The 14,613-nt window shown below is 48.3% G+C and overlaps 7 protein-coding genes across 7 annotated transcripts; 4 read left to right on the top strand and 3 right to left on the bottom strand.

Moving 5' to 3' along the window:
- Nucleotides 1-915: 915 nt before the first annotated feature.
- BGW36DRAFT_284767 (putative hexokinase Kxk) lies at nucleotides 916-2,509 on the top strand (the record flags this gene model as incomplete). Its single annotated transcript, XM_046210262.1, has 4 exons — nucleotides 916-1,033; nucleotides 1,098-1,123; nucleotides 1,178-1,585; nucleotides 1,634-2,509. The coding sequence occupies 4 exons, from the start codon at nucleotides 916-918 to the stop codon at nucleotides 2,507-2,509; spliced, it is 1,428 nt and encodes a 475-aa protein (XP_046077366.1).
- A 442-nt stretch (nucleotides 2,510-2,951) lies between these two features.
- On the top strand, nucleotides 2,952-3,847 carry BGW36DRAFT_392531 (putative carnitinyl-CoA dehydratase; the record flags this gene model as incomplete). Its single annotated transcript, XM_046217707.1, has 2 exons — nucleotides 2,952-3,349; nucleotides 3,406-3,847. The coding sequence occupies 2 exons, from the start codon at nucleotides 2,952-2,954 to the stop codon at nucleotides 3,845-3,847; spliced, it is 840 nt and encodes a 279-aa protein (XP_046077365.1).
- Nucleotides 3,848-4,044: 197 nt separating this feature from the next.
- BGW36DRAFT_366105 (putative epoxide hydrolase) lies at nucleotides 4,045-5,138 on the bottom strand. The gene has a single exon (XM_046214711.1). It carries the CDS (start codon nucleotides 5,005-5,007, stop codon nucleotides 4,117-4,119), a length of 891 nt encoding a protein of 296 aa, XP_046077364.1. The 5' UTR covers nucleotides 5,008-5,138; the 3' UTR covers nucleotides 4,045-4,116.
- A 364-nt stretch (nucleotides 5,139-5,502) lies between these two features.
- Nucleotides 5,503-6,663, top strand: BGW36DRAFT_285764 (uncharacterized protein; the record flags this gene model as incomplete). The annotated part of the gene is made up of 2 exons (XM_046210353.1): nucleotides 5,503-5,746; nucleotides 5,813-6,663. 2 exons carry the CDS (start codon nucleotides 5,503-5,505, stop codon nucleotides 6,661-6,663), a joined length of 1,095 nt encoding a protein of 364 aa, XP_046077363.1.
- A 128-nt stretch (nucleotides 6,664-6,791) lies between these two features.
- Nucleotides 6,792-8,661, bottom strand: BGW36DRAFT_353192 (putative serine carboxypeptidase; the record flags this gene model as incomplete). Its single annotated transcript, XM_046213411.1, has 3 exons — nucleotides 6,792-7,682; nucleotides 7,763-8,307; nucleotides 8,382-8,661. 3 exons carry the CDS (start codon nucleotides 8,659-8,661, stop codon nucleotides 6,792-6,794), a joined length of 1,716 nt encoding a protein of 571 aa, XP_046077362.1.
- A 548-nt stretch (nucleotides 8,662-9,209) lies between these two features.
- BGW36DRAFT_1118 (uncharacterized protein) lies at nucleotides 9,210-11,997 on the top strand. Its single transcript, XM_046209237.1, has 9 exons — nucleotides 9,210-9,583; nucleotides 9,700-10,089; nucleotides 10,144-10,239; nucleotides 10,319-10,549; nucleotides 10,636-10,782; nucleotides 10,837-10,948; nucleotides 10,999-11,128; nucleotides 11,192-11,419; nucleotides 11,481-11,997. Exons 1-9 carry the CDS (start codon nucleotides 9,529-9,531, stop codon nucleotides 11,742-11,744), a joined length of 1,653 nt encoding a protein of 550 aa, XP_046077361.1. The 5' UTR covers nucleotides 9,210-9,528; the 3' UTR covers nucleotides 11,745-11,997.
- BGW36DRAFT_353190 (WD40-repeat-containing domain protein) lies at nucleotides 11,846-13,911 on the bottom strand (the record flags this gene model as incomplete). Its single annotated transcript, XM_046213410.1, has 4 exons — nucleotides 11,846-11,997; nucleotides 12,053-12,911; nucleotides 12,974-13,504; nucleotides 13,576-13,911. 4 exons carry the CDS (start codon nucleotides 13,909-13,911, stop codon nucleotides 11,846-11,848), a joined length of 1,878 nt encoding a protein of 625 aa, XP_046077360.1.
- Between the last annotated feature and the right edge of the window lie 702 nt (nucleotides 13,912-14,613).

Here is a 14,613-nt window from a genome sequence, read left to right as displayed (position 1 = left end):
GACAGTCATCCATGCATATACGAACGATATTGGCATAGTTTGATGATAATGATGTTTATGATGCTGTATAGATGTGTGCTACTAGACAGTGAAGTCAGGAACTTGCTTATAGGAGAGGCTGTGAGCAATAGACAACCCAATCATAGACAAGTAAACCGGTGTAAATATGACTGGTCGCCGCAGGGGTTCTGCAATTCTTCGTGATGGCGTTTCGAAAACACTAGCGGTGAGGCGTGGGGATGCGCGGGGGAACCGTGGCTGGAGTCGGCGAAGAGACTATTGGTTATGGAGGAGCTGCTGCTGGTCATGGGATGTCAGCCAACATTCCTTTTTTTTTTTTTGTTATCCTATCTTCCCAAAAATATCAAGATTGAATCTAGTCTCTGCGTTACGGTGGCATATGGAGTCCAACGTTGATCCGACGATCACGTCCCGAAGATCACCCTGACTGCAATCAAGCTACCCCAATGGCTGGCAGAGTCGATGACCGGCAGACCATTAATAACTGAATATTGGGATCGAATCAGTGAGCTCACCGAACTGGGAGAACAGCCCACTTGCGTTTTGACTAAGGTTGAATAATGATTATTATTTGGCTGACCGTTTGCTTGCTAAGTTTTGCCTCCCGCCGTGCCCCACGTTGCCTGGTGGTCTGGTCCTGCTCTCTGCCTTCTTGGACTGCCTCCCCTCCCTGTTTTCCTTCCTTCTCCTCTTCTACCAGAAACAGAGGAACTGTCTTGATTCAGTTTGTTTATTCTATTGACTACCTGCTCTGCATCTCACACCGCCATCATGGTTGGAATTGGACCCCGGCGCCGGCCGTCCCGCAAGGGTAAGTAGCTGCTTCCCCTCCATGCATATGATAACCGTCGGCCATTGATGAGACTGAAGCACCCATGGCGCGCAACAGGGTCGATGGCCGATATCCCCAAGGATCTCTTGAGCCAGATTAAAGAATTTGAAGAGCAATTCACCGTTGACCGACAAAAGCTGAAGGAGATTGTTGCTCACTTCGTCAAGGAGCTGGAGAAAGGTACTTTCACATGTTGGCTGTCTGTCTCTTGTCCATACGGTGATGCTGATTACAATCATTATAGGATTATCTGTCGAAGGGGGCAATATCGTAAGCCTTTGCGAATGTGATTGGAACTCGAATGTATATTAACTACGACGCAAGCCTATGAACGTTACTTGGGTATTCGGATTCCCCACTGGTGACGAACAGGGCACCTTCCTTGCTCTCGACATGGGCGGCACCAACCTTCGGGTCTGTGAAATCGAGTTGACCAAGGAACACGGAGAATTTGACATCACGCAATCTAAATATCGGATCCCCGAAGAATTGAAGACCGGCACCGCCGAAGAACTCTGGGAGTACATTGCCGACTGCTTGCAGCAATTCATCGAATACCACCACGAAGACGAGCAACTGTCCCACCTCCCACTGGGTTTTACCTTCTCGTATCCCGCTACTCAGGAATATATTGACCACGGCGTTCTTCAACGATGGACAAAGGGATTCGACATTGACGGCGTGGAAGGCAAGGATGTCGTTCCACCTTTCGAAGAAGTGGTGAAAAAGAGGGTATGTGAGTGAACACGGTGCTGCACGGCTGATACTGACATAGTCTAGGGTCTTCCCATCAAAATTACGGCTTTGATCAATGACACCACTGGAACGATGATTGCCTCGGCCTATACCGATCCTGAAATGAAGATTGGGTGCATTTTCGGCACCGGTGTCAATGCAGCATATATGGAGGATGCAGGATCTATTCCCAAGATTGCACACCTGAACTTACCCCCTGATACCCCTATCGCCATCAACTGTGAATACGGAGCCTTTGATAACGAGCATGTCGTGCTCCCTCTTACAAAGTACGATATCATCATTGACCGCGACTCTCCTCGACCTGGCCAGCAAGCCTTTGAAAAGATGACAGCTGGCTTGTACCTTGGTGAAATCTTTCGCCTAGCTCTATTGGATGTCCTTGATATCAAACCTGGTCTAATTTTCGAAGGTCAAGATGTGTCTAAATTGAAAAAACCTTACTCATTGGATGCGTCCTTCCTATCCGCCATTGAAGAAGACCCCTTCGAGAACTTGCAGGAGACTCAAGAGCTCTTTGAACGCGTTCTTGGTCTCAAACTTGTGAAACCTGAGCTCGAACTGTGCCGTCGACTGGCTGAACTTATTGGTACCAGAGCTGCTCGACTTTCTGCTTGCGGCGTCGCTGCAATTTGCACTAAGAAGAATATTGAACGATGCCACGTCGGTGCAGATGGTTCCGTGTTCACAAAATACCCACACTTCAAGGCTCGTGGAGCTCGTGCATTGCGTGAGATTCTTGACTGGAAAGACGATGAGAAGGACAAGGTCGTTATCATGCCCGCTGAAGACGGTTCTGGTGTCGGTGCAGCCTTGATTGCTGCATTGACGCTGAAGCGTGTCAAGGATGGCAACCTGGCTGGTATCCGGGACAAGAACTCGATGCTGACTCTTCTTTGATTTTGACACTGCCAATGGACAGTTCCACCGGGTTGAGGACTAAAACATACATCATAGATAGAATCTTGAGTAGTACAAGCCTTGGGTGTTCTATGAGATCATAACAATCACTAATGAGGTTTGCTCTTGTTTCTTATTGTATTCCACCTGTCGATAGCACTTGTTTATAAATATATTATCATATTATATAATACTCATCATTATCCTTCCTTCTTAATGTACAGTGATAAATACCCCGAATGAATGCGGTGCCAGCCGAGAAGCCGAGGCCCCAGCGGAGACTGTGGAGTACTGGCCGAGTTCCCCGCGTTCTATAAGAGCTTGGCCGAGCTATGATTTGTTATTATTATTATCACCTCAACCATACTCACCAACTAGAACAAAACACCATCACTCCTAATCAACCAAATCAACCACCTGAACCACATCAATCACATCAGCCATGACCGACAAACTCGAGAGCAAGCCCCCATCCTCCCAATACTATCTCCTCTCCTACCCAGCTCCACACGTGCTCTTAGTCACCATCAACCGCGAAAAACATCGCAATGCACTCAATTATGACGCCCATTGGGACGCCGAAGCCATATTCCGTTGGTTCGACAAGGAGCCTTCCCTCCGCGTAGCCGTTATCACTGGCAAGGGCGCCAAAGCGTTTTGTGCCGGCCAGGACTTGATTGAGCAGCGCAACAGGACTTCGGACGAGAAGCCGCGCCAGCAGGGACTTGCCCATCCACCCGGCGGATTTGCGGGACTGAGTCGAAGGCGAGGCAAGAAACCGGTTGTGGCTGCTGTAAATGGGTATGCGTTGGGTGGAGGGTTTGAGATTTGCTTAAATTGGTTTGTTTTACCTTTATTTTCTCTCGTTGAATATTACATTGATAAGGATTTTCTAGTGACATGGTTGTCGCCTCACCAACTGCAACATTCGGCCTCCCTGAAGCTCAAGTCGGTCTGTACGCTGCAGCAGGTGGCTTGGCGCGTATCACTCGCATTGCCGGGCTGCAAATAGCTTCAGAAGTAGCAATGGCAAACCGGAAACTCACAGCCGAAGAAGCACAGCGCTATCTCCTCGCCAATAAGATCAGTAAGACGCCCGAGTCTGTGGTTGACGAAGCGGTTGAGCTTGCCCGCAAGATATCGAATCTGTCACCTGACGCGATTATTGTTACTCGCCATGGTATCAGAGAAGCGTGGGAGACGCCGAGTGTTGAGGGCGCCACGATCCGCACGCAGCAGGAGTATATGGAGAAGCTTACGGAGGGGGAGAACTTTGGTATTGGTGTGCATGCGTTTGCTAATAAGACGAAGCCAAAGTGGGTGCCGTCAAAACTATGATTGATTTAGAATTTTTATTTTCAGTGTTTTTGTACATGAATATTGCATCCTCAGATGACCACTTCCAGAATTCTCAAGTGTAAGCCAATTTTAGATCATATGAGTAGTGATTACACAGCATGTCGTCAACATGGGCGAATGAATTGCAAATCCTTCTCTTGCCGAAAAAGATAATTAGGGCTCAAATATATCATCCACTTACATTCCTCCTTATCAACTTTAATTTCTCTAGTGAATCCTATGAAATATATTAAAGGTTTCAGCCTATCTTACTCTACAAGAAACTCCAAAACACTCGCCAAAACATCTTCTGGTCGTTCCTCTGGAATATAATGACCACAATCAAGCGCCTTTCCTTCCACTGTCGACGTCGACACCTTCTTCCACTCGGCAACAGCATCGAAGCATTTCTCAATAACCCCATGAGCTCCCCAAAACACTGTTAATGGACACTGTACATGCCGCCCCTCTGCGATATCCTGCTTTGCTTCTTCCAGATCAATACTCGCCGCCGCCCGGTAATCTTCACACATAGCATGCACAGTCTGCGTGTCTGTCAGATTCTTCTTATACTCCGCCAGACAGGCAGCTGTAAATGGGCCGAGACCAGCATGTCGTGCTCCCATAGAGCCTTCCAGCCATGTCGTCGGATTCGCCAAAATCAACGTCTCCGGAAACGGCGCCTCCTGGATGAGGAAGAACCAGTGGAAATACGCTTTTGCAAAGACCATATCTGTCTGCGAGTACATCGCCAGTGTTGGGCAGATATCTAAGAATATGGCTTTATGTACTCGCTCCGGGTAGTCGACGCACAAGCGATGAGCAACCCTAGCACCGCGGTCATGCGCGCAGATGTAGAATTGCGTCTTGCCATGGAGTAGTTCGTCCATAACGCGCACGGCGTCTCGCGCCATGGCCTTTTTGCCATACCTTATGTGGCCCTCGCCGCCACCGGGTTTTGAGGATTGGCCGTATCCGCGCAGGTCTATGGCGACGACGAAGTAGGTTTTGGCGAGCTCGTCGGCGACTTTGTGCCAGATGTGGTGGGTTTGAGGGAAGCCGTGTAATAGGAGAATTGCTGGGCCTGAGCCGCCGGAGACACCGTGGATGGTGACGTCTGGTTCGACGGTGATGTCGAAGCTGGTGAATCCATCAAACATCTTTCAAAATGAAGTTTTCAAGCTTTATTGTTATCCTTTCTTCGGCTTTCAGTTATATAACCTTCTTTTTCCTAATGAAATTTACATATATCGACGAATGCTCCCAATTTAGCCAGTTTCCGAGAATAAAGATACTGTAGTTAGCTAACATACTGCCACAGGCTGAACTTTCTACCGATCCGCAACATCCCACCACCCCACAACCCTGCCAACAGTGATAATGCGTGATGATTTCGGTAATTCCATTAGATTCTTTGCATGCAGAAATGTGGGTTGACTTTGAAGTGGACTCTTTTTAGGTATCATCCTCGAGAGATTCGCGAGGAGTTTCTTGTCGGCTGAAATATGACGCGATTTAACTGAACTATATATAAGCATAATACCTTAATTTCATATAGCCAATTCTACATTTGAAGACAAAACTCTCCCTCGTTAAAAGTCCTCGCAAATCAAAATAATTCAAAAAAGAAAGAAAGAAACATATAGATTGCTATCATGCCTCCAAAGAAATACAATATAGCCTCTATTCCTGCCGACGGCATCGGCATCGAAGTTGTCGCAGCTACAATCGATGTTATCGAACATCTCGTCAAAACCTTAAAGACCTTTGAAATCGAATTCACACACTTTCCCTGGGGCACAGCCTATTACAAGAAAACCGGAGAGTACCTGCCAGACGACGCCTTGGACGTGCTAAGGAAATTCGACGCGTGTCTTTTCGGCGCTGTTGGCGCTCCTGGTATAATCCTGCCTCGCCTCCCTCTATCAGAGTAGAATATTTGCGGTATACTGACACTCAATCTAGATGTCCCCGATCACATCTCCCTCTGGGGCCTTCTTCTCGCTCTTCGCGGCCCACTCCAGCTGTACGCAAATGTACGACCGGTGCGCATGTTCCCAGGAACACGACCACGTCTAGCAGATTGCAAACCCTCGGATATCGACTGGGTTCTCGTACGCGAGAACTCAGAAGGCGAATACGCCGGCCAAGGCGGCCGGAGCCACCTTCACCAACCATGGGAAACAGCCACAGAGGTAGCTATCTTCACACGCGTAGGCATCGAGCGCATCATGCGATTTGCCTTTGAGACCGCGCGGTCACGGCCACGCAAATTCCTTACTGTGGTGACCAAGAGCAACTCGATGCGGAATGGGATGGTGCTATGGGACGAGATCGCGCGCGAAGTGGCGCGCGACTTCCCCGACGTGACTTGGGATAAGATGCTGGTTGATGCCATGACTGTGCGGATGGTGTGCAAGCCCGCGTCGCTGGATACGATTGTAGGCACGAATCTGCATATGGATATCCTATCAGATCTGGCGGCGGCCCTGGCCGGTTCCATTGGTGTTGCGCCGTCGAGTAACCTGGATCCAACGCGCAGGAGCCCGTCGATTTTTGAGCCGGTACATGGGAGTGCTTTTGATATTACTGGCAAGGGGATTGCGAATCCGGTGGCGACGATCTGGTCGGCGGGGGAAATGCTGCGGTGGATTGGTGAGGCATCGGCTGCAGATGTGCTTATGGATGCTCTCGAGCAAGTTTGCAGGAATGGCGTGTTGACTCCTGATTTAGGAGGTACTGCTGATACTAAATCAGTGGCTGCCGCGGTTTCTGCGGAGATTGAGAAGATTGTTGCCTCTCAGGCGTCGTCATGATAAACTTTAGTATATTTTCGAAACCCACAGGCTGGATTAAAATAGATGTCATGTACAATCCTAACTAAGAATACAATTCTCTAAATGTTTGATATATTCAAAATTGTTAGAGTATTTGTCGTAGATGCTTACAAGTACTTTGGCTTAAATGGTCGATCATTCCTTTGCAACAAATTACGAGCCGCCTTCTTGATAGGGTTGGGGGCGTTTGTTGTCGTGTTGTATATAGCATCCGTGGGCAACACCTTCCACTGAACAGTTCCGTTACCCTCTCTGTAGGTACTCTTCGAAGGACCGACAGTCTTATATCCTGGATGAATGCGAACCTTTCCGGTAGCAACATCCAATCCATTAATCACACGTTCAAGAAGTGATAGAGATACCAGCGGCTGGTAAAAAGGTACCTCATGGCCACTCTCGTAAATCCTCACAAACGCAAAGTTTGCTGACTGTCGTACTTGCCCGTGCACAACGTCATCATCCGTAGAGATATTAGTATACCCAGCACTGGAGAAGTGGGGGACGCCCACGGCGAGAGACACAGCCTCGCCACCCAACCAATTGCAATTGTAGTCGGCATCCCCGGCATACATGATCACATTAACCCCTTGTTCCACCAGTTTGGCGACATCCTCTGTGGTGTGCGACAAACGGCCATCATCACCTGTGCTGGAGAAAGCTAAACTGACGGCATTACTGCTCTCCGAAAAGTTGACATAGGCTCCGATTGCAGCTTGCACAGAGGGCGTATTGAGGTAGTCAACATAGAAATCGTACGGAAAGGGGTCGGGAGTCAGCTCTCGGAAGTCGTATTCATCACGGCCAAGGTATTTATCATAGACTGATTCTACGTGGTTGGCGCAGAAATTGTCGGCCGTGCTGCAAATATCGTTGATACCACGAGCAGCACAATCGAGAAGCTGCGAGAGGCAGTTACCAGGGCCGTACAAGTTGTTATACAACAAGGAGCTGACTGAGTCGTTGTAGGGGAGGTAGTCATAAGTGTTTCCGGGGTAGACCTATGAATGGTAGACGATCGTTAGGCCGTGATTCTCAGAAAACTTTCATATACAGTATATAAGAGATAAGGAATACGTACCGTGAAGTTGTAGTATGCTTGGTACTGAATAATCGGATCATACCAGCCATTCCCAATCATCACACTCTCTAATTTAATTTTCTTCGCTCCGTGCTGGAGATGTTCGTTCTGTTGTTCAATATACTCGTTAAAAACAGGTCCATAATGCCCTCCGTAACTCTCGGTGGTGAAATGGAAGCCTTCTCTTGAGTAGTGTGGAAAGGCGCCCATGAAGCCTTGCAGAGTACGGTAGAAATTGGGGGCCGCATTGTCGGTTGAATTGGCTGTCAACGTGACATTGGGGTACGAGTAGGTACCACAGGAAAAGTCGGCGGCATATTCAGGGCAGGTGTTGTTAGGCAAAGAGATCACATCAGCCGTGGTAGGATCTTGGTACGCGGGGACTGGAATACTATAGGAGAAACCTGTTTGGGTGGGCTGGTCGATATATAGCATGTTGCTGACATTATTCCAGGAGTAAGGATTGTTGTAAACAGAGCCATTGATATCTATACCGCAAGGTCCATTTTCTTGAAAGAGACCGATCATCGACGAAGAGCCCGGGCCTGGTCGGACGAGAGAAAGACTCCAATTAGAATGGCCATATACAGTAAGTATACCATCTAAATGCGTTACTTACCTCCGTTAATCCACACTGTCAATGGAGCGTGTTTCGGGTCCTGGTTGCGCGCCTCGAAGAACCAGAAGAAGATATGCTGGTCCTCTGCAACATCCACATAGCCCGAGTAGCTTTTCACGGACGGGTCTGTCTCACACACGCCAGTCGGAACCTCCTTGTATCGCACGGGAATATCCATGTGCCCCTTTGTCGAGATAAGATCGTTCGGGGCGGCGACGAATTGACCCCACGTCGCCGGAAGGGCGGTGCCCAGGGAGAGAGCCAACAGCGCAGACCGCATTGTTGCTTTTCGGATCACAATGGCACGAGGGAAGCTTGAAGAAGCGATGATGGGCATTGCGGAGGCTTTTATGATTGAAATATCGGGCGGGGCGGGCCAGTCGGCGAGCTGCGAGCTACAGTCAGCCTACGACGTAGTACGTACATGGCTCCTATCGCAGGAATGCCGTTAGCGCAGGACCGGGCTGGAGGCTTGTTCGTATTTAGCTCTGGGGATGAGGATTAGGTCCAACACGGGATCCAACAGCCCGATAACCAGATCCTGCGCGGGCATGGTGGCTCGCACATAAAGCCATGGGTGGTGAACGTAACTCTTCTGCGAACACGGAGTACTGGTACGACACCAATTGATGTTTCGAGGAAAGACAAAACAAGGAGACGAGACTGCCTGAGAGAAAAGGTAGCGACGATCCCTGCCTATCAGAGCCCCACTGCGCTGTCCCGATCGGGAAGGTGGTACTGCCCGTCATTTCCGCTTTTTCGCTAGCCTGGGTTGCAGTTGGTGCCTGCATCGTCAGGCCGCACATTCTCGATTGCGCCTTCCTGTTCCTGCCTCAGGGCTTCGATGGCTTCGATGGCTTCGATGGCTCCTTCCCTCGCATCGGTCGCCGTTCACGTGATCTCCATTGTGCTCTCACTCTGTACTGTACACTCCAGACGCTCATTATTGTTTGCTCTCTTTAGAGTTCCTGTATATCTCCGAACATTAATGCGGTGACCCCTCCTGTCAATGACCAGGAAAACCCGCAGCAGTGATTCTGCAGTGGAGGCATTGCTTCAATCAGAGATTCCTTTTCACAAGATTCATGAAGCGATGTCATCTTCTACTCGCAGCATTCTGATTATTGTATGGCTATGATTCTGTTGAATGTCGTCGGCTATGCTGCGAGCGGGTCCCAATCCCCCCCCGCATTCATACCGAGGTATGTATTAATACTGCCCCAGAACAAGAAACCCACTCGATAGCGTCCCAGCAGCGCGGTATATAATAGCCTTGGGCAACGCATTGTACAAGAATGTTTCGCTTACCTAGTAGTAGTCATGCCATTGGTTCAGGATCTTACCCCGGTCATCGTCGGCGTGGGCGATATCAAAAATGCTTCCACCAAAGTCGAAGATGCCCGTGAGCCTGCAGAACTCATGCTAGATGCGATCCATCAAGCATTACACGACACTGGCTTGAATTCTGTTGAGGAGCTTCGATCGCAGATTGATAGCATCGACGTTGTTAGGACCTGGACCTGGGCTTACGGAGATCTCCCCGGCCTCCTGGCAGAGAAACTCAATGTTGGACAGCCACCAAAACATCATTCGTATACTGAAAATGGCGGAAATCAACCAGCTAAGATTATGGATGAGGCTGCACGCCGGATCTCTCGTGGAGAAAGCACCGTTGCGTTGATCACAGGTGGAGAGGCTTTGGCTTCGTGTAACATATCCAATCCATACGGGATATAAAAAACTTACTGACTGAATGTACCAGTGGCTGCATGCTCAAAAACGGGACATTATCCACCACCAGGCTGGACTGCTCCGGACGAGAATTTTGAAATATTCTCTCCATCAGAGAGACGGCACAGTTAGTATCAGCAACTTGAACTTCTTTAGTGACAAGAGGAACACGGCAATTAATATACAGATTCTAACGTCATATACAGGAAATATCTATTCAATGGGCGCGCCAATCCATATATACCCTTTATATGAAAACGGCTTCCGAGCTCATCGTGGACAGTCAGCTTCCAAGAATAACGAGGAGTCAGCACGGTTATATGCCGAATTCAGCCATGTTGCATCCGAGAATCCTATTGCATGGAACTATGGAAAAGCTTATGATGCCAAAACAATTGGGAATACTTCCAAAACGAATCGAATGATATGCTATCCTTGTATGCATTTCTCTCTGTTCCCGCACGCATTTACTCTTTTGTTTTCTTAACTATAATGACTGATATAATGACTGATGCATCGATAGATCCTCTACTCATGAATGCATTCAATATGGTCAACATGGCAGCGGCGTGCCTGTTAACTTCAGTAGACCATGCTCGAAAACTTGGCATTCCCGAAAAGAAATGGATATATGCATTGGGCGGTGCGGGAACAAAAGAAAGCGACATATGTAAGACAACACCATGCAGCCGTTATGTTACCATGCTCATAAGCTTCCTTTCAGTTTGGGAACGGCCAAATTATTTCTCAAGCCCGGCGGTTTCGCGCTCTATAGATGAGGCATTACTTGTTTCTGGCCTCAATGCAGATGCAGTCGATATCTTTGACTTTTATTCGTAAGTACTTGGCAGTGTACTATAGTACGAGTGACTAAGATAATAAACAGGTGTTTCCCCATTGTCCCTAAGTTGGCTTGCCGCCATTTAAACCTCGATCCAAGCAACCCATCCAAGCCTATCACCGTTCTAGGCGGGCTGACATCTTTCGGCGGCGCTGGAAACAACTATTCTATGCATGTATGATACATTCACTCAAAAGGAACCTTTTCACACTCCCACAAAAATGTACTAACCAACCAGGCAATTACAAATCTAGTCCGAAGGCTTCGAAATCCATCTGGCAAAGAAAAAGTAGCTCTAGTACTCGCAAACGGCGGTGTTCTATCATATCAGCATGTAGTCTGCCTATCCGCAAACCCTCGAAGCGACGGACGATTTTACCCACAAAAGAACCCTCTTCCGGAGAAGATCACCGATGTGCCAATCCCAACTATTGTAGAAGTTGCTGAAGGAGAAGCGGTTATCGAGGTGAGATATACCCATTCAATCTGGAGAATATAGTCATTAACAACACGAAATTACTGTTTAGACATACACCATAGAGTATAATCGTGATGGATCTCCAAATGAAGGATACATCATCGGTCGATTGAAAAGCAACAACTCCCGATTCATCTCCATAACAGCTGACAAGCAGAACTTGCAGCAACTAGTTACATTGGCTTCTTCCGACGAACCAATCGGAAAGACAGGTTTTGTCTATGTTGAAGATCGACCAGAAATCGACCAAAGTGAAAGGAGGAATTTGTTCACTTTTAGTAGGAAAAGGCATATTGGCAGCACAAGACTTTAACGTTTCGAAACATGTGATATCCGCTGTGTATAGAATGATTTGAAGACGTAACGCTATTTTTATATTACGTGAATATACATCATGGTTTTGTTTCTCTGCATTTAACCATAGATCTCCCACAAACGAATCTTTCCCTGCTGGTTTGCAACCGCTAGGTAGTTCGACTGGGGCGAGATAGCAACCGAAGAAATTCGCCCAAGAGGTGTATTAGACGTAGGCCAATTACGATAGACAGTACATGACGGCAAATGAACTGTATTTGTTAGCTATATCATATCCCCGGAGAAAAAGGATTACTCTAGACTTACCAATTCGCAATGCGTCTCGTTTGAACCGACTAGCCATGACCATGAACTGCCCATCCGGAGCGAAGACGAGACTCGAGATCCCAGTGACGAGCTGGTCAAGCGCGCGGACCGGCGTCGGATTGCTGGGGATAGCGTCTTGGATGTCCATCTTCTTCGACTGCTCGGCATCACGCGCCACACCTTGCCATGGTTTCCGATCATACACATTGACAATTCCACTGGTGCTGCCGATAGCAACCCACCGATCTCCTCCTAGTTGTGGACGACCTGATTGACCTCCTAGAGCAATAATAGTGGTGCCAATTGCACCGGCATCCGTCCATCGCGCAACGACGCGACGAAGCCGAATATCCCATTCCGAAACCTCGCCATTAGTGCTGGCAACAACCATACCATTGCCATCTTGCCACCATGCAAAGTCTGCCACACCCCCACGACCATCGACCCGGACCTGTGCGATCCATTGTGCGGTCGTCGCATCATACACATTGATCATGCCGCCGCCTGTACTGCCTGTGCCGACGAACCCGACGTATCTTCCACATGGGGACAGTCTGAATTTCTCCATGGATTTTTGCTCTTCTTTACGGTCTGCCGGGGCATTGATCTTCTCAATCTTACCAGAGTCTAGATCCCAGACATGATAATAACGACGTCGACTGGCAGCATAAATCCGGTTTCCAGTAGGCGGCGCAAATGCAGATGTGTAGATGGGCGTTTTGCGGAGTTGGAGAGATGTGAGAAGAGTGTTTGGGGATGGTGCATTGGGCGAAATGTGATGCAGCCATAACGTTGACGCGGGACCTGAGGAGAGGAGGAGTGGGTGATGGGGGTGGAAAGTCAAGGAGTCAATGGCAGACTGCATGCTACTTAGTTTCTTCTTGCGCATACAAGTTACGAGACAGAGGATATGTGTCTTACCGGCTGAACGCCCCCGACGTCTTTCAATCGCTCAATGCCTATAACCTCCTGCCGCAGCTTTGGTCGTTCGCCATTCTTGTTATCTTCGCTTCCTCGGATCAAGTCACTAGCGCCTTGAAGCAGTTTGGCAAGTGGTTGCACCGACAATTCAGTCTCACCGTCTGTATCCATCTCATCCACACCACTGGAAACGCTCTCCTGAGAGTCAAGACTGCTAGCACGCTTCCTGCGTTTCTTATTGGGATCTTGGGTTGCCCAGTCTGGCGTAGGATGAAGCCGCACATATTGCCTTCGTAGTCTTCTTATGTAGTCTGTACCGCTCACAATATCTTCTGACTCGGTGATCCGGAGTTTCCTCAGTCGCTGATGCCCCGCTAGTGATACCGCCATACGCTCATCGTCGCTATCCGCCCAGATCGCAGGTTCATATGTATGATCCAATTCGTCTCGATCTTCGTCCGAATGAGGTGTTTCAGGCTGCGATATCAAGACTCCGGGGCCTTCTGCTGCGCCGGAGTCGAAGAAGAAAAGCTACACAAATACCCAGTCAGTAAAACCATACCCACAGAATCAAGTGACATCGCAATGCAACAAAACCATACATCATCATCAGCAACATTTTCCAGATTCTCCTTATCTTCTTCAACTGCGTCGCCATCCTCCCCTTCTCCGTCACTCCGCATCACGAGGTCCATTGTTTGCTGCCCGCCATGGCTTTTCAGCCCGGCTTGAAAGCCCTCCTCATCACCAAAAAGCAGTTTCTCGAGCTTTTGCTCCACCTCATCCTTTTCTAGAACGTCATCGTCACTGGAAGTATCGGCATCATCTCGCGACTCGTCGAACTTGAACCGTGAGGCCGGTGCAGGATCTTCAAAAAAGGTTGATGCGCCGCCAGCTTTGGACTTGCCCGCCTTCACCTTTGGCTTTGCGCTGCCCATGAGTGTTGCTTCTTCTTTCTGAATGTAAATATTTTCGGTGCTAAAAAATTATTACGTAAATTTTTTTATCAGGAAAAGCACTCGGTAACGCACACGTTGGCGATTGTTGTGAATTGAAAAGTCGATTGAGCTGTTGATTCAAAATCTTTTTTTTCTTCGGCTTCTCTAGCTGCGGCTCTGCGGAGAGAGTGCGTTAGCGCGGAAGACGCAGCGAGTGGGGACCGCCAATAAGAGTTAGAACTGATATTTATGCTACTTCTGTGCTCTGGATTTCTTGGAATTTCTTTGTATTAACTAAATTAATAAGGAATTACTTAGGAACTGCACTGGCTACATATGTAGTCAAGGTACATGCAGATCTGATTTAACCTGGTGCACAAAACAGAACCGAAAGCAAAGAAATGAGCTAAGACATCAGTGGAAATGAAGTCGTAGTTGTCTGGATAGTGAAATATTGGTAACAGCTAGCGTCTGCGTCTGCTTTGCTAATGACTCTGAAGAAGAAGAAGAAGAAGAAGAAGAAGAAGAAGAGAAGAAACAAGACAATCCCCAGACTTGTAAAGAGAGACCACCGAGCAGTTAAGGCAAGCAAAGAGTAAACGAAAAATCAGCGTTGGGATATATTAGCACACGTAGATAACACTCGAACAGAACAATGGAAAAAAAAGAGACAACAATGAAGGTACCCTCGCATATGCGGTA

The sequence above is a fragment of the Talaromyces proteolyticus genome (genome assembly GCF_021365285.1).
Source record: "Talaromyces proteolyticus strain PMI_201 chromosome Unknown BGW36scaffold_1, whole genome shotgun sequence".
Classification (NCBI taxonomy): Eukaryota; Fungi; Ascomycota; class Eurotiomycetes; order Eurotiales; family Trichocomaceae; genus Talaromyces; species Talaromyces proteolyticus.
This window is presented reverse-complemented; position numbering and strand designations above follow the sequence as displayed.